The sequence below is a fragment of the Culex quinquefasciatus genome, chromosome 2, assembly GCF_015732765.1.
Source record: "Culex quinquefasciatus strain JHB chromosome 2, VPISU_Cqui_1.0_pri_paternal, whole genome shotgun sequence".
Lineage (NCBI taxonomy): Eukaryota > Metazoa > Arthropoda > Insecta > Diptera > Culicidae > Culex > Culex quinquefasciatus.
The window spans coordinates 45,733,347-45,757,698 of NC_051862.1; the positions used below are offsets into that span (position 1 = coordinate 45,733,347).

The 24,352-nt window shown below is 33.7% G+C and overlaps 1 protein-coding gene across 4 annotated transcripts in view; it reads right to left on the reverse strand.

Annotated features, from left to right (window-relative positions):
- Window positions 1-24,352, reverse strand: part of LOC6038744 (MOXD1 homolog 2) — a 335,053-nt gene that overhangs the window by 39,593 nt on the left and 271,108 nt on the right. For all 4 annotated transcript variants that reach the window (XM_038255978.1, XM_038255976.1, XM_038255977.1 and 1 more), the window contains one exon: window positions 3,987-4,142. In XM_038255978.1, the coding sequence (XP_038111906.1) occupies window positions 3,987-4,142 (156 nt within the window). The remainder of the gene's footprint in view (window positions 1-3,986; window positions 4,143-24,352) is intronic.

Here is a 24,352-nt window from a genome sequence, read left to right on the forward strand (position 1 = left end):
TTTTTGTTTTTGTTTTTGTTTTTGTTTTTGTTTTTGTTTTTGTTTTTGTTTTTGTTTTTGTTTTTGTTTTTGTTTTTGTTTTTGTTTTTGTTTTTGTTTTTGTTTTTGTTTTTGTTTTTGTTTTTGTTTTTGTTTTTGTTTTTGTTTTTGTTTTTGTTTTGTTTTTGTTTTTGTTTTGTTTTTGTTTTTGTTTTGTTTTTGTTTTTGTTTTTGTTTTTGTTTTTGTTTTTGTTTTTGTTTTTGTTTTTGTTTTTGTTTTTGTTTTTGTTTTTGTTTTTGTTTTTGTTTTTGTTTTTGTTTTTGTTTTTGTTTTTGTTTTTGTTTTTGTTTTTGTTTTTGTTTTGTTTTGTTTTTGTTTTTGTTTTTGTTTTTGTTTTTGTTTTTGTTTTTGTTTTTGTTTTTGTTTTTGTTTTTGTTTTTGTTTTTGTTTTTGTTTTTGTTTTTGTTTTTGTTTTTGTTTTTGTTTTTGTTTTTGTTTTTGTTTTTGTTTTTGTTTTTGTTTTTGTTTTTGTTTTTGTTTTTGTTTTTGTTTTTGTTTTTGTTTTTGTTTTTGTTTTTGTTTTTGTTTTTGTTTTTGTTTTTGTTTTGTTTTTGTTTTTGTTTTTGTTTTTGTTTTTGTTTTTGTTTTTGTTTTTGTTTTTGTTTTTGTTTTTGTTTTTGTTTTTGTTTTTGTTTTTGTTTTTGTTTTTGTTTTTGTTTTTGTTTTTGTTTTTGTTTTTGTTTTTGTTTTTGTTTTTGTTTTTGTTTTTGTTTTTGTTTTTGTTTTTGTTTTTGTTTTTGTTTTTGTTTTTGTTTTGTTTTTGTTTTTGTTTTTGTTTTTGTTTTTGTTTTTGTTTTTGTTTTTGTTTTTGTTTTTGTTTTTGTTTTTGTTTTTGTTTTTGTTTTTGTTTTTGTTTTTGTTTTGTTTTGTTTTTGTTTTTGTTTTTGTTTTTGTTTTTGTTTTTGTTTTTGTTTTTGTTTTTGTTTTTGTTTTTGTTTTTGTTTTTGTTTTTGTTTTTGTTTTTGTTTTGTTTTTGTTTTTGTTTTTGTTTTTGTTTTGTTTTTGTTTTTGTTTTTGTTTTTGTTTTTGTTTTGTTTTTGTTTTTGTTTTTGTTTTTGTTTTTGTTTTTGTTTTTGTTTTTGTTTTTGTTTTTGTTTTTGTTTTTGTTTTTGTTTTTGTTTTTGTTTTTGTTTTTGTTTTTGTTTTTGTTTTTGTTTTTGTTTTTGTTTTGTTTTTGTTTTTGTTTTTGTTTTTGTTTTTGTTTTTGTTTTTGTTTTTGTTTTTGTTTTTGTTTTTGTTTTTGTTTTTGTTTTTGTTTTTGTTTTTGTTTTTGTTTTTGTTTTTGTTTTTGTTTTTGTTTTTGTTTTTGTTTTTGTTTTTGTTTTTGTTTTTGTTTTTGTTTTTGTTTTTGTTTTTGTTTTTGTTTTTGTTTTTGTTTTTGTTTTTGTTTTTGTTTTTGTTTTTGTTTTTGTTTTTGTTTTTGTTTTGAACTAACTTGAATTATTTGACGTTATACGTCAATACTAACGTTATACTATTTGTGTTATTATCCTGTTTAAAAATGAGTCAGTGGATAAATTACAAATTTAAAGTTTGAAGTTCAGATGTGTTTTTTTCAACAAGACAGGTCAACAGCATTCATTTTAAGTTCGTGAAAAGCAACCAATCGATTAAGGTTCATTAATCGTCAACTATTTTTTCCCTCCATTTCTGTCCACGACACGCAATATTGATTACGACTTGAACTTTTCCTTTCAACGTTGAACCCAGCAGTACCATACCCCCACGTGATTGATGCCACAGCAAACGGCTGTCTAATGGAGAAGAAAATACCATTCGTGTGAGGCCATCTTCTGCCGGGCAAAGTCATCACGGAGAAAACAGACCAGAGGGAAAAACTAATCATCCGAAGGAAAGTTTTTCTCTCGTTTCTTTTACGGCGATTGACACTCTCTCATTCGATTTCATTGGATCTTAAATGATTCGAGCTTTCGCACGTCTTTTTTCCAAGCTTCGTTGGCTTCATCGGGCACAATTTTGCTCAATTGACAATCGATTTTCTACCCCGTTTTGGACGATGGTGGGACGTGCTGAACCTCCGACGACCTGCAACAGCACATCTCTTCAGATATTGTGACAAGTTGGCACTTTCGTCTTCGTTTGGTCAAGGGTTAGGCACTGTTGAAGTCGTTGGCGTAATCGTTTTCGATAATTTCATCATTTTGAGCCGGCAGCGGGGACGTCTTCTTCAAGTGAACAACAATTTACCACAATTAGCGCAGTACTTTTCGAGAGACAAAATTGCGACATGTTTGAAGTGGAGGGAAGTTTGTACTGTTCAAAACCACGAGCTGGAGGTTCCCATGGAAGGAGTGTAAAGATGATAATTAAAGTGAGGAGTTGGTTGGTTACGTGAACATTGGAAAAGAAGGAAGTAATGAGAACGCAAACAATTAGCACTGAGAGGGATTTCTTTGGTAGAAATTTGTTTAAAAAAATAGTTTTTTTTAGAAAACTTGAAATAAGTTGAAGAACTGAACTATGAGTTAGGCTTGGAATGTTGATACCATCCTAAGTCATCACAAAATCAACATTCATTAGTCACTCTTGTTAGCTTCCAACTGGAGATGCCATCAATTCACTGCACTGTCTCATAATTAAACTCTCTCTGATAGCAAAGACGATCAAGCGATATCGTCCCTAAGGGGATGAAGCCCACCACACTTGTTGCAAATTGGAGCAACTAATAAAAAACCACTTTCATGGGAGCAGCACATCTCGTCGGTGCAGTTTCATCGAATAGCGATGTGCAAACATCGCAGTCAGTCTAAAGCTTGGAAGTGCACACACTTTCCATAACTGTAAAACTCAACGATCTGCCCGACATGGTCTCGGCTGTCGTATCGCTGCCATCATCACCCTCAACCGCCTTGGTGAAGAGTTGTCGTCCAACGTCGCCCGTTGTCATGATAATAAACATTAGAATCTGCAATTATCTATGCGTGTGCGCAGCAACCCCTCCAGGACCGTAAGACCGATATGTGTACGAACTCTCGCGAGTGAAAGGCACTAATTAAAACTCATAAAGTGGTAATTTCACGATGCGACGGGATGATTATCTTTCAATCAACGGCGACGGAGTAATTTTTTTGTTGTCTTGTTGCTTTCTATAAAATTGTAAATCTACCCGTGAACGCACGGGAACTACAACCGGTGAACCGGTTTAGGTGCAGGTTCGCTCTCGAAGAGATGCACTTGCACAATACAGTGGAAGGGAGCTCGTTGATGAGTCTGACGCGTACAAGTTAGACTAACCGTAGACCCAGATATCTGGTTCACATAAATTCTATGAGCTAAACATCAAATCCAAACAGCATCGCGACACAATGAGTTCACCAAGAGTGAGTAGGTCGGAAGTCGGTGGGGACTAGAATCGCGGGAAGAGGTAATCATAGGGCTTATGAGCGACTACGGACTACGAAGAACTAATGACGGCCTGGTAGACTGTGGTCGCCCTCGTCACATGCAGTCATTGTGGTGGTCGTAGTCGTCGCAGATCAACCAAGCGACGTTGACGACCTTTGATATGGTGTAGACGACGCGACAAGGTCGTTGCCATGGCTTGGGAGAGTAATTTTGGGAAGACTTCTTCGTTGTCGCTTTTCAACTAATATTCTCAACAAAATTAAACCCAACAAATGTTAGCTACAACTATTACGGCGTTCAACTTCCATCGCTATAAACTCCTACAAGGACCTTCCTCGCTCACGTAATCGATCAACATTTAGGCTGGTTGATGAGTTTGAACAACAATCAATAACAGAGCCGCTCGACCTAGTCCTTCATCAAACAAATGTCCAGTTCCGACGACTCCCTTACGTTAGTGGCCTCCCCAGCAGCAGCAGTATCGAACTCGTTAACAAACCGCTCATTAGTGGGTCACCCCTCCCACACCGCTGAACACCCACCCACCCAGCCACCCCCAGTTCTGGTCATTGCAACTCACCGTTATCGGCACATCGTACGCCACGTCACAGGTGTCCAACTTCCGCTTGAACCGCAGCACCGTGTGCGTCTGGTTCTCGTAGCCGAGCAGCAGGACGTAGTCCTGGGACGAGTCCACCACCGGTTGGCCGTCGCCGTTCTTTTTCACGTGGCGATCCTGCGGGAAGGGAAAACAGAGTGGGGAAGAAAATGTTAGTATTGGTGTGGGGTGAGGGTAGTTGACTCTTAATTTGAGCTATTTAGGTTAAAAGTAAAATTCAATCAAAATTTAAATTAGCCTCAATTTGATATTTAAAATACCGTCATCAGGGGTGAGATTGGGTCATACAAAAACGCCGACTACCCCAGATTCAATTCCACCACTGATGAAGGTAATAACTATCAACATTTGAAATGTTTCATTTACTGCCAGGATTAAAAAAAAATATGCAACATTTATATAAAAAAAAATATGCAACATAATCTACCTAGGGGACCATCCATAAACCACGTGGACACTTTAGGGGGGGAGGGGGTATGGCGATTGTCTACAAAGGAGAGGGGGGGGGGGTTGGGATTTCCAAAAAAAAATGGTTGTGGTTGGTTTGATTTAAGAGCAAAATAAACGCATTGTTATTATCTTGAGAATTTTTGTTTCGATTTGTTGTGAAATGAAAATTTATTCCAAGGTTTTTTATACCTCGCTTTAAAATTTTCTCAAAAACTAACACATTGTTAACTTAAATTGTTTTTTTTTGTTGAAAAAGCATGAACAATTAATTGTTTTCCTCTTGTTAAACATTGTTTAACGATTGTTTATTTTGTTATTTTTTTTATTTTGACTGTTTTAAAATTTTAACAAATTTTGATTTGTTGGAAAACCAGATGGGAAAACTCAACAAAAGAATTTTTTTCGGAAATCCATTGATATTTTGCATTTTTTTTTACTGCAACATAACAATAATAAATAACAAAAATGTTGTATCTTAACTTTGAAAAATTTAGCTATAAAATTTATTTTGTTTCCACCATTTTGACCTTGATCAAAAATGAGGAACAAATACATTAAATAAAAATTGTACAAGCATAAACTGTTAAAACATTGAATCAAATAATATTAGAATTCATTAAATATTTAAAGTTCAAATTCATGATGTTTGAAAAAAAAAACCCCAAATAAAAGCAAAAAAAATGTCAAAATCATAACAGTTCTAATATTAAGAATAGAATACATCAATAAAGTAAGTAAACTACGCATAAATGCACCAAAGTCAAAACAACAAGAGAAGAAAAATGCTAGGCAAATTTTCCTACTCACAAGGCTACATGTCTGGAGTTTATCATACACATACCTTCCCTTTTTCTATTTCTATGTTGGGGTTTAAGACTTCCTTGAATCAAGAGTATTCAAAAATACCCAAAAAGCAAAACAAAAAAAACAAACTTTTTTGTTGTTTATTGAACTTTAAAAAAAAAAACCTCCAGTTCTAAACTTTTGGCATTCCAAATTTCGCGGGTTTTGAATTTCACGGGAAAACTTTAAAATATTTTCAAAATCCGGGGAATACCAAGGACCTCAAGATATTTTTTAATCGGTCATTTAATCTAATTGGCAAAACATTTGTAAAGAGTTTTAACATGAAATTATAGAATTAGTTATCTTTCATCAACTAATATTTTTTTAGAATACAACATGAACAGGGGCACTTTTTTGTAAATAGCTAAATATCGTTTAAAATTAGAAATTTGTAAGTATTTTGTTATGCTTAGGATCTTAAATTGCCTTATTCGATGTGGCTCAGATTGAATAAGTGGGCCAAATTTTAATATTTATTAAAGTATTGTAATTTGCATTTATAAATTAATCTGAACATGAAAAAATATATCATTCATGTCTAGAAAAATGATCAAAAAAATTAAACAGATGAAATCATGTCCTTTTTAGAAGTTTAAAGAGCAATTCCAGCTCAAATCAGGATTTTTTTCTGGTACTTTTGTACCCGACCCTCTCCGATTTCAATAAAACTTTGTAGACATGTTATCCTAGGCCTATATAAGCCATTTTTGTGTATATGGAGCCAATAGTACTCGAAAATAACATTTGAGAAGGGCGTAAGGTATTTAAATATTTTTGTATTTAGTAATTAAAAATTACTGTTTCTCGAAACCGTTGCGTCGTATCAAAAAGTGGTCAAAGACAAACTTGTAGGAAATTGGACGAACTTTCTGAAAAAAAATACACTGAAACAAAAATACACGCCACATCTATGAGATTTTTAGATTTTTAAGTCTAAAACTTAAATTTAAAGGTGATGTCACGTTTTTTTTTTGTTCAAAATTTTTGAGGAAATAGCCTAAAATATAACCAAAAGACTGACGAAAAATGCAGGGTGGTATGTCTCTTCTAAAATAATACAAAAATCATTAACTAAAACTGTTTTTTTAAAAGTGGTCTAAACGTCAAAATTTTTGAAAACCGGTAGTGGGAATCGATTCTCCAGTTTTTTTTCACAGAATGAATAGAGACGGTTGATTTTTCAGCATTTAATTACACAGAAAAAAAATCATGGTAATATTACATCTGGGAAGGAGTACATCTTTTATGTCAGAAAAAAGGTGTAATTTTACCTCTGGAAATGTGTAATTTTACCACTTTTCTGGTGTAATGTAACTTTTTCAGTCTAAATTGAGGTAAAATTACATCATAAAAGAGGTAATATTCAACCTTCCAAAATTACAGCTTCCAAATTTACATTATTTTTTTCTGTGTAGGAAATCGATATTCTTATTTGGTTGACCTGTTCCTGGTACCTATGGAAAAAATGATTAATAGTAAAAAAAAATTGGAAAACATTAACATAAGTAAATATCTAATCATTGAAAAATTACTAAAATATTCCTGACGCTTGCTAAGTAATGAACTGTTTTTTTTTTCACAAGGAATGTTTATGTAAAAGATCAATATATTTTTTATTCAATTTCAGAAAAACTGAGGAAAAATATAAAAAATCCCGGGATTCGGGAATTACCGATTTTGGAATAATACACGGAATCTTGAAAATCTAGAAATGGGCGCCCTAGTTCTGTACATTAAAACACTGCATATTTTTAGTTTTTTTTTTTATAAAAGTTCTCATGATTTTGAACCAAAACTGCATGATTATGGGATAAAGGGAAAATACATTTGGGACATTTTTGCGAACATAGGCAGTAAATTATGTATGAAAAAATAATAAAAAAAAACATACAGATGTTAAATAACCCAATTTTTTTTTGGTTTTAATTCAAAATAATACAGATAAAAAACATTTCATATTTTTAAAACCAGTACTATTTACAAAATAACAAAAAATGTGTTAACATGGATTTGAAATTACAATGATATTAATATTGTTTTGAAAAAATTAAAATTATTTGTTTGTAAATAATTTTTAGAAATAATGTAAAAAAAATATTTTATATTCTGAAAAAAATCGGTAACGCACTTCAAAAAGGACAAAATCTTTAAATTCTCAATTCATCAAATAAAGGCAAATTTACCCATTCTATCCCAATTGTAGCAAACCTAGAAAACCTGGCAGATATAAATGTTGGTGCCAATTGTGTGGGCGAACACTGGCGGTGATAACAGAACCAACCACCCACACTACCTCCCCTTACTCCTCCTTCTTCTCCTCTTCAGCGGTATCGCAAACACAGCCACCGAAGGGTGTGTGTGTGCCGGCGTTGGTTTCGTGGCAAGTTTTGTACTCTCTCTGAGGTACTTTTGCTTAATGATAAATAAATAGAAACGCGGCGTGCGCGCGTGGTGGCAAAACAAATTCATGATTAATGAGCGTCACTTTTCTTTGACCGCAGAAGTTTGGTCTTTTTGGTGGGGTTTTTTTTTTATTTTGGGCTGAGAGGGGGAAATGAAGATGAGAAACGATGATGACGAAAGGGAAAAGTTTGGGTGTGTTTGCTTATTATGTCACTTTTGGGAAATGCTTTTTGCTCTTTTGTTGGGGAGGAATTGAATTGAAGAATGAAAAGTTTGTTTGTGTTTTGAACAGCTGAGTTGTTTAAGATTGAAGTTTGTTGGTAAAACTTAATTGAATTTTTACTGTGAATATTGATTATCAATACATAATTTTTAGTAAGTAAATTTTTGAAGTCTCAATTTTTTTTTAAATATTGGTTAGCCTGAACAGAAAAACTAAACACACTGGTTAAATAGAGTCATTTCTGTTCTGTCTTCAACTGGCAGACGAACTCTCTTGAAACGCACACGTCAAGTCGGGGCTCTGACAGCTGGAGTGAAATATTGTGATTTTAAAATCTTGCCACGCGGTGAGTGAAAACTCACTCCGCTGGTGAAGCATTGGTGGAGTGCACAACAGTACAACTCTGCTAGTTTGATATTTTGTTTTGTTTTTATTAGAGAAATGCAGGCTGGAATTCAAAATACTGAAATTTGAAACAGCTGAAACGAATAAGGTTGCACTGTACCATCAAGTTTGTTGAATGGTTGATGTTTGAGGAAAGAGGTGACGAGGTAACAAGTGCGAACAGCGTCGCGTTGATTTCCCGCGAGTCCTTGGCCACCGTACAGGGCACGCATGTCACGTGAGCCACCAAACCCCGCAGACAACATCGACAGGCCACGTCGCGCTGCCGGTGTCAACTCGGCCCTCGGTGGAATTGTTGTCACCGGTGGTATACCTCAAGAGTCGAGCGGATGTTAAAGGGAGTGCGTTGAAGCTGTTCAGTTGATCAACCTTGACTGGGCAGGGTCAATTTTCGACATGATTCAATTCTGGCATCGACATTACTCAGTGATTTCAATCACAACTGGAAATGCAAATCTGCTGTTTTCAACAGCTTCGCTGTTGATCTTAATCTCACCCCCGAAGGTTCAACCGTTGTTCGACTTCCCGATGGCCTGTAATTATGCCACGCAACTCCCCGTTTTACTCAGTCATACATGTAACTTAAAACGGCTCATGTTTGCTTAATTTAACCCCGTCTGGCGTTCTTTCATTAACCTAAAACGACGAGCTAGTCGTTCACTTTTTTTCAGAACGTCGGTTGTCCATGACCCTCGCCGGTAGTTGAGCAGAAAAACGAGCACTGAAACGCCTCCACAGATCAGCCTCAGTCACACACAGTGACTGTGAAGGAGTCGCATGAGGCAGTAACTACTCATTAAAATAACAACAACGCATCGTTCTCAACCGGGCGACAAATAACATTGGAGACCACGCGTTTTTTTCCAGGCTGACGAAGATTCGCAGCAGTTCGTCCTGAACAGTGCTACCGAATGACGGTGGTAGAGTATTGTGTGTGAGGCGGTCAAAATAAAATATTAAAAATATGTTTTATTTTGTGATTTGTATTCTCAAATCATTGAAATTATTGAGAACTTTTGAATTTTTACGTAATTTTCTTCCTCTCCCTCAGTGTCTTCCAAACTTGCCACTTTTTGCCTGTGAAATTATGCGAAATTAAAATGTTGTTTTTGCGCGCGCGCACATTCACGTACTCTTCTCCGTGAGGTTTACTTGGTGGTAGTCACAGAAGTCAGCACTCGACGATGTCTATAGACTTCGGTGGTAGCTTCTCCAAATGCCTCCGACTGTAATTATTCAATTACCGTGTCTGCATATTTAAACGAATTAAACCAACTCCCGGGATTAACCCTCTTCGGTAAGTGAGGTATTAAGGGGAGGGGGTACTGAGGTTTGAAATGGACGTAATCGCGCACTCAGACGACGACTTCGACGATTTCAACGGCAGACTGTCCGAGGTCAAGTGGTAGACGAAGAAAAAACCTACAACCAGCGGCTATTCGCCTTCTGGGGAAGTTCTAGTGGGATGACACAGCGAAATAAAGGTAGACTCAAACAAGCTCTGCGAGCTCAGCCAGCAGAGGACCAATAAATCTGTTAACAAATTAAACCGATTCCAATGCTCATCACTAATTTGAACGGATCCCATGAGCTGGAATTGAAAGGAACCAACTCGGGAAAGAGAACACAGAGCAGCTTCAAATTATTCGGAAAGTTCTTCCTCGTTCTTTCGACCAAGGTTTTTTGCTGCTCTTGTCCGATGGGAAGAACATCAGGAAATAAAAGCTTAATTAAAATTGAACATTCTCTACCGGTGTCTGGAGAGCTGGATTCAATGGGAATCGTTTTTTTTGTGTGGATTTGTTTGAAGACGACGGCTAGAATGTTTCAACGAGGAACGAGTAAGTTTTAAGGGACAACTAAAGCATTCAAGCAATGTTCTTATTGAAAATTGCAGAACTAACTTTCAAACAAAGTTTTCCTACGTCAGATTCTTGCAAACTTCAACATCCACTCGATCATTCAATTACTGACTTCCAGCAGAAAGTAAAGCTATGTATGTACTTCTTCTTCCTTGAGGGAATCCCAAAGAACATCGTTCAATCTGCATACCACTACTCTTCAGTGAATCCTCTAGGAACCAAACGTCGAAGATTGCAATTCTTCGTTGTTTGAACGCGTTTCCTGGGGTTGAGCTGGCAAAAATCAGAGCTCGACTGAGCTGATGCTTTGCTGGAGGAGAAGGTGAAATTCATCATTCACCGGATGTGGCATTCCGTACCGTCGACGATGTGGAATCGATACCGCAAATCAGTCAACCAGGGTGGAAAAAAGCGGGTGAACGCGAATAATTAACGTTAAATAAAAGCATCATCTCTCTCCCTGCGGGTACATGGGAAATTAATTACGGAATCAATGGTAGAGTTGAGCGGGGGAGCTCGGGGAGTACAGATAGGAGTGCTGAGATTTAATGTGACAGATTCATTCATCGAATAAACTAAAAAATAATCATTGAGTCTACTTCCATCGCAAAATATATCTTTAAGAGTAAATTGATTATTTTTTTCAGTTGATACATCGTCGCTTGAGTGCTATCTTATGAAACGTCCTATCTTCCCATTGAGAAAACTGGCCTAGATTAGAGACAAAATGGCTCGAATTCGAACTAGAGCCAATTTTCTTGTTGGGGTTTTCATGCAGACGTAGGGGAGAGTGGGGAGACTTGATCCCCGGGGACACTTGATCCCAAGCCTGTATCTCGTCAGCATGTGGGTAAAACAATTAGCTTTGTTTTAGAAAGTTGTGCAAAATTGACTAAAACTCATTGTAGAAAACAAAGAAAAAAAATTAAAAAATGTTTAGATTGAGTTACACACATTTTTCTAAAACGAGCTGCAAAAAACTTCCAAGAGATCTTTTTTTTTGTTTTGATATGTATAGAAAACACTCAAAAATTATTCAAAAAAATATTTTTATACGTGAATTGTTTGATAAACATATCAACTCCAAAACCCTTACACATTTGATGTTAAATTCATCGTCATACTATTTTTACAATCAATTGTTGAAAAAAGAGCGTTAAGGGAGACTTGATCCCTGCATTTTTACAGTCACTGGAATCAGCCTTAAGATTAATTAATTGGGCTGGGTTTTCATACATAGTTTCCTTTAGTATAGTTGTACATAATTTACTGCAGTTTGAACTTTATTTTAAAAGTTTTGTAAACAAAAATTTCCAGCTTTTGTAAACATGCTTAATTTTGTTCTAAAAAATAATATTTTAAGTTTTCATATATTTTACATTCTAGACTTGTTATATTTTGAACACAAAAGTACAGGTTTTATATAAAATTGCTGTAACTTATAGAAAATTAAAAGTTTGGATGCAAAAGAAACATTTTGCTTAAGATTTCTTCAAAATGTTGAAAGGGGGATCAAGTTACCCCTAACATTTTTAAAAAGCCGGTTCAAAATATTTTTTAAAAACGCATGGCATGATTCGAAGAGTTCATCTGATGAAATACCCTTATTAACCAAACATAGATGAATGTTTAAGCTTTCAATTCATGCAAAAAGTTTGAAGTTTTGTGAGAAATTGACAGAGTTATGTGCGATACAAAAAAAGGGGATCAAGTCTCCCCACTCTCCCCTATAATGCTTTTTATTATTGAATCAATTTTAAAATGAAAAAAGAAAACTTTGCTCGATACCAATTTTCAAAGAAAAAATAATGACGTCAAAGTTTTAACCCGTTTATCCTGCTTCCTGCCTCTGAAATTGTGAAATCATATTAAGTCTAATTTTGCAAGAAATTTTAAAAATATAAGAAAAAATCGTCTAGGTGCGTTTAAAAAAAATATTTGCTTTTTAAACCAATGAAAAATTATAACGTTCAAATTCTAGAGTTCTGTTCTGTCTTTCTAAGAAGAAATCTTAGACATTTATTGATGCATTTCAACCTATGAGGGACCATTCAAGAACCACGTAGACTCTTTTTGGAATTCTCAATAAATTTAAAATTCAAGCCAGATTTTCATTTTTTCAACAGAAAGAATTTCAAAATGCTAAACATATTTCAACAGTTATGCCAATGATGAAATTTTTTTAAATATTTTATCATGAAAATAAGTAATTCAATTTTTGTTGTGCGGTCCCAACATTTAAAATTTGTTATAAGCTTATAATTTTTGTATTCAGTTGAAAGTACAAAAAAACGTTATTTAGAAATGAGAAAAAAGGAGATATCGATGATAAATTTTCTGAAAGAAACCAGTTTGTACGACAAAATTTGAATCATTTTTCCAAGACATGAATGCCACAAAAGTGGTAAAATGTATATTAACAATTGAACGAAAAAAGTGTTATAAAAAGCATTTTACACCTGCCCAGTTGTTTTGTAATCAAAAATTTTAAAAATATCTTATTTTGGAAGAAATTTATTTTTCGCTGAAAATAAAACATTTAGCGGTGCTGTTCATGAGAATTCTAAAAAAAATTAAAATAAGCTTGATGAATCCAAGACATGTAAAATATGATTTCAAACGCAGGTAAATGCATTTCAAGTTGTTTACAGTTGGTAAGACTTCTTTTCTATGAATATGAAGTTTTACAAAAAAAAATTAGCCCCTGATTTTCGGACCGATTTTGTTAGGGGATGCGGAGGGAGGCGGGTTGTCCTTAACTTTGAAAAATATTTGCAACGGCAAAGCAAGACAAAAAAATTTCAACAAAATTTGGAGTTTAAGCAAGAATAATGTTTAAACTCACAGATTTTTAGAAAAAAAAAGTTGAAAAAGCGAAAAAAGAAGGGGGTGGGGGCCGGGAGATTTAAAAAAAAAAAACAAACATTTTATTATTCAATTTGTGAGATTTTTCATTATTTTGAAAATGTTGTAGAACATACGGAAAGTTCAATAAAGTTGTTCTTGATCTCCTCAACAGTAAAAAGATATAAAAATATGAAATTTAATTAGGAAAACTTATTTTAGTAAATTTCCTTAACTTTGCTTCAAAACTGAATAACAAAGATCTGTTTTATATGAATCGAGACAATTAACAATTGACGATATCTTAGAAACTATTGATTCGATTTTCTATCTAAAGTTTTTCAAGCCTAGCATTCAAAATTTGGAAGCAAAAGGTATCACATAATGCTGTTTACATAATTAAAATTATGGTCCTACAAAACATTTGCAAATTATCAATAAATTTATTAAAATATGTTTTCTTAAGTTTTATGTCTTTTGCGTAATTTGTTCGACAAATTGAAAATTGGCATAAATTTTAAAAGTACCCTATTTGATGGAAAAATGATTATAATAAACGCTCTACAATGTTTCGAATAAGTTTATAATCAATTGAAAAACTTGTTGTAATAAATATATCATGTTTCAGATTTTTTTTGTCTACCGATTTTTTTAGGCGTTTTTGATGATAGGGAGGGAGGGGGCATATACTTGAAATAATTATAGCGGCCTTACTGAGACTTAGTAAACTCGAATATCGTTGTTTCTTTTTAGATCATTGAGCTCAAATAATATCCAAAAGATGCTCTAAACGATAAAGAAATCTTAAATCCAATATGGCGGCTAATTGGTATAATGACCTGTAGGCAACTTTTTAAATTGCTATGAACACCAATAAAAAACGTATTTCCTTTAAGATTCAGTTTATAAGATATACACAGAATCATTGACATATTCACATAATTAAGATTAAAAATTAGTTTTTGGTAAAAATATGTATTTAGAACATTTAAAAAATACATCAAAAAGACCAAATGTTAAATTGAAATGAGTTGATTTTATTTCTCAGAATACAGTCAACACAAAAGTGGTCAAAAATAGCGGTGATGAAATATTGAGACAATATTTGGTAAGTTGATAGGCAATCTAACATTAAAAATTTATTGAAATTGGGTAGCAGAACTAAAATTTTATTTTAAAAGCAAAAATATAAAAAATAATTACAAAAAAAAAAATGAAAATTGAACTAATTCAATAAACCTAATTCCCATACAAACCTTTGATTATTGAATCGACTGATAATCGAGTCTTCGAATCATAAAGTCTGGACTGTGTAGCAATTTTCTGAATGGTACTTTGTCAATGAAAAACGAAATTGTTCGCAGCAACATGATTTTTAGTTTTTTTTAATGCTTTTTTTGGTGAAAAAAGGGAAATGGGCTAAAATGGAATTGAAAAACGCAACTCTTGGTTCTGAAACATGTATAGGTCATCGCTGAAATTTTTAAGTTATTGCAGTTTTAGTGGAAAAAATGTTGATTTTTAGCCGATTTCGTTATTTTACCGTTTTTGCACGAGGCGCGTCTAAAAACCCAGATTTAATTTTCAAAAAATCATGTCTCGGAAATGTACGATTCAACATCTGCAATTTTTTGAAATATCATGTAAAATTTTTCCGAGGAATCCGACAAAAATATTTTCAGACGTAGGCTCTTTGGTCCAGACACGGTCAAAACGCCATTTTTTTTTTTCATACAACTTTTTAAAATTGCTGGCTGTTTTTTTCGGATCACGAAATCACCTTTCATTTGCATCCAAGCAAGCAAAAATCGGCTGAAACGGCACGGAGTGATGATTTTTTGAAAAATGGCCTTTTTGGGACCGTTTTGGGTGTGAGTCACACTAATGGCCAAACTAAAAAATACGGGTCTAATTATTTTGGATAAGGAACCCTGGCAAAAATTTTGAGGTCGATCGTAGAACTTTTTTTCGGTTTAGGCTCTTTTAAAATGGAATTGCTGAATAAATATAAATTATTCCAAATCATTCTTGAATTCTGTTCATAAATTTAAGAAACACGAAGGAATTTATTCATTAGTATGGTGCATTTGCACTATAAACATGAATATATTACTACGTGGTTCTCAAATGCATGAACACAACTCACGATTCTTGGATTTGACTTTTTTCCATGTAAACCCTTATTGTCATTAGTACAGTTTTATTAAAATAAAAAAAAGGCACAAAATGGTTTCTTTAAAACTGCGCATTTCACATTTTCCAACATCTTCATAATCATCGGAAATATCAAAACAAACACGCACGCAGTCTTTGTCCCATTACTTCTTCTCCAGCAGTTGTTCAACAGCCTGTCACTAAAGTTGCTTCTGTTGCCTACTACCGAGTCTTTCCCACCTCCCACAACCATCCTCCGACGCGTGTCAAACAGTTTTTCGGTACAAACGACGACGACCAGCCCAGACCAGCAGCAGTGTGACACGACAAAGCAAACGAAACAAGACTCTCATTTGGAGTTCAGCAGGTTCTGTCTCTGCAGTAGCATGTTGGTTGTAGTAGTCGTCGTCGTCGTCGTCAGCGACTTGCTCGCGGTAGGATGGAAACTCATTTTCCTCAAATTAGTCTGTAAATGAACCGTACTAATTGAGAAAAATATGACGACGTGAAGCGAGCACGTTGCTTCTGGGACAAAGGGGGGTAGGTGGAAAGAGAGGGAGGGTTTGGTGAAGAAAAACGGCGCAAAGTAAAGTTTGTGACACTGAGAAAAGTTTCAACTTAGGCCGATGCAAATATTTAAAAAAGATTTTGTCCCTCGGCCCTGGCCGAGGTCAAGGGGGGGGGGGGCAAAAAATTAAAAAAAATAAAAATTTAAATAACAAGCCATAGTCTTCACATTTTAATGAAAAAAGTGATTTAAAATGCATTTTACACTAGTTCAGTTGTTTTGCAATCATTAGTTTTCAAAAAATCTAAGATCTGTCAAAAACAAAAATTGTATCGAAAAAAAAAGATTTTGCATCGAAAATTTTCAAAAAATCTAAATTTTTTTAATAAACCCAAACATGCTGAAAATGATTTTAAACGCAGGAGAACGTATTTTAATTTGATTTCAGCGGGTTGCACTGGAATTATCATTGAAATTTTGAAGTTTATTGTAAAAATATTTTTTTTGCCCCCTGATTTTTCGGGCCAATTTTGAAGGGGGGGGGGGTGACAAAAACTTTTAAAAATATTTGTACCAGCTTTATAATTTTAAATTAATCTAAAAAATATTTTTAATAAATTTGTTTTAAACTAGTTTTAATCTTGGTTCCTGATGTTTTTATGTTTCTTTTAAAACAACAACAAAACTCTCACATTCAAATTTTTAAATAAAACAAATTGAAGTTGAAACTTTTCCCAGTGCACCTCTGGTAACGCCCTGCGTGTCACCCCGGGACACGGCGTGGAATCGCCGGAAAAAGCAAATTTCGTGAAAAATTCAAACTGACAGATCTGTGCACGAGAGCGTGTGCGAGCGGGCTCCAGTGGAAAACCCAAAGGAAAAACCAGCCGAGATGGATAGAGTTCAGCTGGTTCAACCGCCGCCGTTTTGTGCGAATTAGTCGCCTTAGTGTCACAGGCAATAGGCGAAATGTCGAGCTAAATTGTGTCGACGTAACACTCTTTGGCATGAAAGGCCGCCGACAAAGCCGACGACGACTAATTTATTCAAAGTGTTGTTGCTAATTTGTGCTTTATTTCGGTGCCAGAGTTTGGCAAACGGAAAAGTTGGTTGGGAGGGAAATTTTCGAGCGTGGGCACGAAATTTTTGCGCCAAAGTTTTGGCCCCAAACTTTATTTTGTCCACGGTGTCAATCTTGTCAATTTGAGAGGAATCAGGCGGCGGGATGAAAATTCATGCAAATTCGTTACGCTTTTCTTGGAGCTTTTTCTTTTGTTTTTCCTGGGAAGAAATTTGCATCGTTAAGTTTCTTTAACGAACTGGTCTGGGGCGGGTGTGCCCTGATTTAATGGTGGCTTGGTTCTGGGCAAAGTTCTGTCGGTAATTTGTTTATGGAGGTGGAATTTGGTTATTTTTTTTTATGAGATTGATTTAATTAATTTTGAATATTTCCAATCTTGAGAGAGTTATAAAAAAGTAAACTGATTTTTTTTAAACTAAAAAATTACAGCATTGAGTTAATCAAGTGTCGATCAATTGCACCTCCAGCTAACAGATACATGTTTAGAAAAAATAAAACATAATATATAATCTAGCAATCAGTTTCATAAACCAGACTGAAGCACAACCCACTTCTAATTAAGACTCCCCAACAGTTCTTTCACAAGCCCTTATATAAATATCTCGGTCAATAATCTGAAAACGAATAAATTTTCACTTCCCTTCCAAAACAGAAACCTCTGACCGAGCATTACCTTTATTTTTACTTAATAATCCCTCAAATGCCCGAGTATTTGCAAAATTGTATATTTTATTTCTTTTCGATTCTTACCTAATTCAATGATTAGTCTGTTTTCAAAATTCGAAAAAAAAAATCGAGATCCAAAAATGTCCTTTTTTTAATTATATAATTATATAATTTTTTAATTATATAATCTTATTAATCAACTCTTTTCTTTCTTTGACTTTGTAAATCTGGCTGCTGAATGTTGTAATAATTGTAGTTGCAATGCCTCTTAATGTGAAATTTAGTTATTTACAGTGTCATCTAATTAGTACTCTTTTTCAACAGGCGTTATCTTTGTGTGTAAAAGTTGAATTTGTTGAAAAAATATCAGTATTTTGCAACTTGAAAAAATAATAATAAAGAATAAGTACCCCTGCAAAAATGATTTTTAAAAAGCTGAGAAAATTTTCCACAATTTTCTTTTTTTGACGTCGTTAATCGGACTGCTGGTTGCTGAGAAAGAATCATCTAAAACTTCATCTAAAACTTTCAAATTTTGTGGAAAATGAGATTTTTTCATTGTCATTTTCAACTTGGGATATCCCGGAAACTATTGGCTTGATTTTAGATGTTTAAAAGTGAAAATCAAGTGAATTTTTTTGTTCATTTCAATAAAAACTGATTTAAACATTGTATAATCAAGCACTCATTTTGGACATTTTCAAATGATGGTCCAGATTTTAAAATTTCTCTTTCATTTTTTATTAAAAATGGCAGCAGTTATCACATATTTTCAATTTTAATGCATTGCAAATCTAACCAATAGTTTCCGAAAAATCCCATGTTGAAAAATGAGAGCTAATTAGATGACACTGAGAAAAAAATATTTTGCACAAAATTAAAGTTTAAGAGGTTGTGTTTCAGCAACCAGCAGTCTAATCAACAACGTTAAAAAAATGAAGAAAATTTTCTCAGCTTTTCGAAAATATTTTTGCAGGATTGCTTTTCCATCTTTTTTTTAAATTGCAGAATACTGTTATTTTTTCTATAAATGAAACCGGCGGTCGCATGATTTTGATGCATGGCAGCATGAAAGTATATCAGAATCTACATGAAAACTGTCCTCATGCATTTTTTGCGATAAAGGGGTATGACATTTTTACCGACAATTATCGACATTACCGACGGCAGATTGATTGTATTGCAGAAAAAAAAACCTTAACAGAACGAGAATTGAACCATCAACTTCTAGGTTGCTGATCCGACACGCTACCACCGCGCTATGGACGCTTAATGAATGGTGAGGGACAGAGCGCGAACATAATGTTCTCTCTAGATTGTTGCTCGGGGACGCGCCAGCATTCTATGTGTTGGTGAGAACTGCAGATCGCTGACGTGTTTACACGCGGGCAAAAATGATCTATGGGCTTGCTGCAAAAAATGTAATAAAATATAACATTTTCTGCAGCAAATTCACTGTTGCAGATTTTGAGATATATTTTTCCTTTGGGTGTATTACAAATAGAAGAAAACACCTACTTTCTATACACACAAAATCATGTAAAAAATTACATCGGGGATTTATTCAAATAAAAGATTTTTACTTCAGTATATTAGTTGCTATTGCCTCAAAAGAAAGTTTAATATGAAATTGCTGAGTGAAATGTTGTATTTATTTACAAAGAAAAAATAGCAAATTGTTTGTTTATATTTAACAATGATATTTAACAATTGAATAGAATGATTTAGAAACTTGTTTTAATGATCAAAATTGATCCTATTTATTATTATTTTTTTTTTCAAAAAATAAATTCACATAATAATCGTTGGTTAACGAATAAATTTCACGTTTTAAGAACTTATTTATTATTATACATATATAGATCTTAATATAAAAACAATTAAAAAAAAAGCTAAATATCATTGAGTTTTTAAATGTATTTTCTTCAAAGGGCTTAAGTCTTTCTCGATCTGTGACCCTGAATTCAAAATTTTCATAAATTCTTAAAGTTCCCTTGAGGATAAAACTAAATAAAAGTTATATTATTTATTCTTAATACTCAACCAATTTTCAGCACCAATTCTGCTCACATTTTTTTTTTTTGAGGAGGTGAGGGGATATTTAAAACTGTAATGATATGTTTATAGACCTAAAAAATAATAATGTTTGAAAATTGATAATTAAGACGGATTGAACATGATATAAAAAATGTTCAAAATAAAAAAAGCAATAGAAAAAATTGCAATTCTACTAATATTAAACAAAAACTAATTTTCTAAAGCTTGTTAGTCTTTGTTAATTTTGAAAAACTTATGATCAAGACTAACATTTATGAAAGCCATAATATTGATGTTTGGCTCCTTTTTAATTGTTGGTATTCATTTTGGAATTTGAAAAAAAATTGAGAATATCAGAAAAATAAAAAAAAAATCATTAAAAATTACAAATAATGGAAGAAATGGTATATTTTTTCAAAAAAAAAAATTTTTTTTCTGGAAAAGATAACCTTGATGCGGAAATTTATGACCATGCTTTTCAATAGCTCAAATTATGTCTTTTTGGTCTCTTTGAGGTGATGACTTCCATCACTGCACTGATTTTTCCGTAGGCGATATAAATTTTGCTTCGTTTACAATATTTTCACAAAATTACTTCTACAAGTTGTTGAACATAGAACCCTGCACGTTTTGATACTTTTTTGGTAAAGATTTTCCACTTCCTTGTAAAGTTATGAAAATCATCATTAGTCAATGATTGTCAACCAAGAGGTCAATGATTGATTTAGATCAAAAATTCAATCAGGCCCTTTAAGAAGGGTACAACCGACATACGCTAATTCTTTTTGACTCAAAAATTTATAAAATTGAACCAAATACAGAGCTTTTAGAGTGATGATCAATTTAAAAAAAAATGATTGACCGTTTAAAAAAAAATACAATCTTTCAATACTATTTTTGCGAAATCATAGTGTTTAAAATTAAACTAAAATAATTGGCAATTTTAATTTAAGAGTTTTACATATTTTTTTCTTAACATTCCTAACCTAAAACTTTGCTCAAGACATCAAATCGATCATAAAATTTCATCTAAAGTTACAGATTTTCTAATATCTACATACCATTTTTGAATGGATTCAGTCGTCAAGGGTTAACCAAAACAGAACAGAGAGGAAGGGACCATCAAACGAGGTGGTATCTTATGGGAATCTTGATAGTGCGTTCAGCGCTAGAAATGCTACACAACTAACTCAACTGTTCAAGAATGAGAGGGCCAGAACCGTGTTCTGCCTTCACGTTAGAACAACGGGCCGCACTTTTTGGGGGCGAAAAAGGTGCTTGATTTATTGCGTTATTTTGTTTTTGTTTTTGGGCGGACGCGCTCGGGAAGTATTATATTGATTTATTAGTCTGGTAGCGCAGAAAACCCAAAGTGGGTTAGTTACGGGGAGGAAAGTGCGAATGGTTATCATGTTTTGTTTTTTTGTTGGAATGTTCTGGTGAATATTTTCAGAGATATTTATAGGAAAAATAAGTTAGATAATAGTTTTATTGAATCTATAAAATATAGAAAAATCTTGTTCAAGTATGCCTTTTGCAGTTTTTCAGAGTTTAAAGAAATATCGAACTATCGAACACATGCAATCCTTTTATCAAACTTTTCCCGAGTCCCATCTGCCAGATTCCACACAACATTTTATGAAATGTGAAAATTTATAGCCAACCCCTCAAACCCCTCCCATCACCACCCCAATTTCCCTCTCGATAAAACCGGCAGCTCGTTATTTTCGATCATGTTTCGTCACACCTCCACACATACCAGTCAGTGGTGGTTCAGCAAACTTTCGCCCGCCTTCCCCCCGAGGGGACAATAAATTCTGGAGCCAAAAGCCGGCACTCCGTCGGTGCCGGAAAACCTGGTGCACATCCCGGTACCGTGATAGATGGGTCCCCTGCGGAACCGAGTCGGTCGTCATCATCGTTGCATCCTCCTTCTGATAGTGGCCACACTTTCCTAGCTTCAGCAGCTGTGATGTGCATCAAAGTGCTGAGATGCAATCTTGTTGCAGCTGAGCTGAGTGATAGGACGAGGGGAAATCTTCGGACCTTGGACGACGTCGCAATCCTCGGGGGGAAAACTTTCCGGAATGGACTTTTCGAAACATAAATTGACTTGTTAACTAGCAATTATTGCTGTGTGTTGAGGCCAGGCTGGGGTTTTGAGTACAGTGAACTAGGAAAATATTAGAGAAAGAAGCTCCATGATATTTTAAAATAATTTTACTGATTCGATAGAAATGTTGAAAAAATATTTTCAAAACAGCATGAAAAACCACTCATCCAAAGTAAAACAAACATTCGCGATCCATTTTTTAAAGAGAAAACACCCCAGATGCAACCTCAATCGACTTAACCTTCACGCAACTCTCCCAGCAAGAGTCACGTCTAACAAATGACTGCACTGAAGCGGTTGACAAGCCGGCGATAAATAATAACCGTTAACGACCGTTCGAATGTGTTTTGAAATCGGAGAACGTGTCGCGCGAAAGAGTTGGTGTCATTCTGCACCTCCCTCTCCCCCGAAAAGCTGATGTTCTATCCTCCTCCGAGATGACTCTCCTCGTCCGACGCGAGCTCTGCTATATTTGCTTATTCATTTGTTTTAAAGTTTATGATTAATTGCGTTGCTTTTATTCCTGACTGCAAACAAGATTACTCTTCGACGCCTTCGTCACCAGGTCCGTTGCTGCACTCCGAGACTAGAAAGGAAACCCGATCCCGTGCTAATCACCACCCATTCTTCATCGTCTTCCTGGGAGACGTCCCGTAGCTATTGACAAGTGATGTGCGATTATGAGTTCGATTAAGAGATGAGAGTGAGTCAGGACTTGGATTACGCGGACCGACCGACCAGTGAAATTGAATAAACCTCAACTTTAAGGTAAAAATAAAAATTGTCGTACAGCTTTGATGTCCCGGAAGAGAGGGTCACGTTTTATGGGTTTCGGTGAGTCCCCTGCTCAAGCAATAACCGTTTAAGTGGATTACACGTGTTTGTTTCACGGCCAGCCAACCAGTCGTCATTAATTCTTTAAATACTCCCCGCTGCAACCTTGTACGCGGCCTTTGATGTGTTGTGTTTCGTCAGCCTCCCTCTGAAAAACCAATCATACAAAGTCAAAAACCCTCCCGGGACTACCACGTGTATTTCGGTAAAACACCTCACTCTTCCCCTTTTGATGGAATGATCGACCAATCCGCGAAAACTAGGGTGGTCTTTGGAGGGTAAAAAAAGAAACAATTGTTGTGATTTCTTTGAAAATTTTGTGAAATTTTTAGCATTTTGTTGCGCTTATTATCTTTTCTAATAAATGAATTATAAATTTTTGAATGATAGAAAATGAATAAAAATTTTTAACCAAACATTTGATATTTTGAAAAAAATATTTTGATAAAAAAAATTAATATGAATAAATCAATTATTAAAAAAAACTGTTGAAACTTTCGTTAAATAGAAGATAAATCTTGAAGTCAGCGTTATTTTGATACCACGACTCGATTTTTTAAACGCAGTTTCATGGAAAATACAGTAACTTACGAAGTTTGTGAGCACTTTTTGAATCAAGATAATCTATTGATGGAATTAAGTTATCGTTCTTGAACTGAAATATTTTTTGAAAATACTATTAATTTCGTGGATAGTTAGTTGAAGGGCTGCTATAATTTTCAGTCATAATGTCTTCGAATATTTAAAATTATTAAAAAAGAAAAGAAGGTAAAAAATGCGTCTTTCGTTTTTTTAAACATTATTATTTTGAACATAAACTCACTAAAAAACTTAGACTCTTCTTCATCTTGCAATCAAAGAGTATTTTACATAAATTTCGAAAACATTCATCGTATTCGAGTTATATCCACAAAAATTATGTTTTTTATCAAGTTAGATCATAACTTGTACAGGTAAACGATATCACATAAAATCAATTTTTAATTGATATACAGTCCAGAATCGATATTCCAAAGGCATCGAAAAAACTTCACTCCGGATAATCGAATCTTGAAACATTTTTTTTGTTGTCATATTTCTGATTGTAAAGCTTAAATATAACCTTAAAAATTACTCTTAAATGTTAAATTGTGTTGAATTGTTAAATCCGAGATGGCAGTCAAAATGGCCGTGATAACATATTGAAAAATGTTTTTTTTTCATAAAAAATGCAAACAAATATTCAAATTTGACTAAAATGGTGTTACAGAACTCGAATTCGCTAGGAAATTAAAAAAATACGTTTTGATTATTATGATTACATTATTCAAAGTCCCTTACAAACCTTCGAATAATCAAACTTTGGAAAATCGAAACTTCTGATAATCGAGGCTTCGGATAATCGAGTCTGCACAAATTTTCAGTTTTTGCTTTCTGGGTTTTTTAAATACCCCTGACTCAAAGCGGTTTCAAAAACACCCAGAAAGCAAAAACTGGAAATTTGGTTTATTGGACCTTTTCCAAAAAACTCCAGATATCAAGATTTTTTAAAAAGGACCTTTAAGCTATTGTCTTTCACATGTTTAAAGGATCTTTTAAAAAACTCTGGATTTTTTTCGAAATATTGGCAGCACCCAATTATGTCATTAGTCAAAAGATGGCATTATGTCATCTGAAATATATCCAAAATGATTTTTTTGTGTATTTTTTTTCTTTTGAAGAGAAGTCCTATGCTGTTCTCAAGATACAGATTTTTGATTTTTTTTTAAAAACCTTTTTGTATGGACAGCTGCCAAAATTGTATGAAAACTTGAATGGAATAGAATGGATGCAACTTGTCATAGAAATGAACTCAAAAAGTTCATCCACACCAAAAAACACAAAAAAAAATCTATTAAATCAAGTTTTAAAATACGATGGAT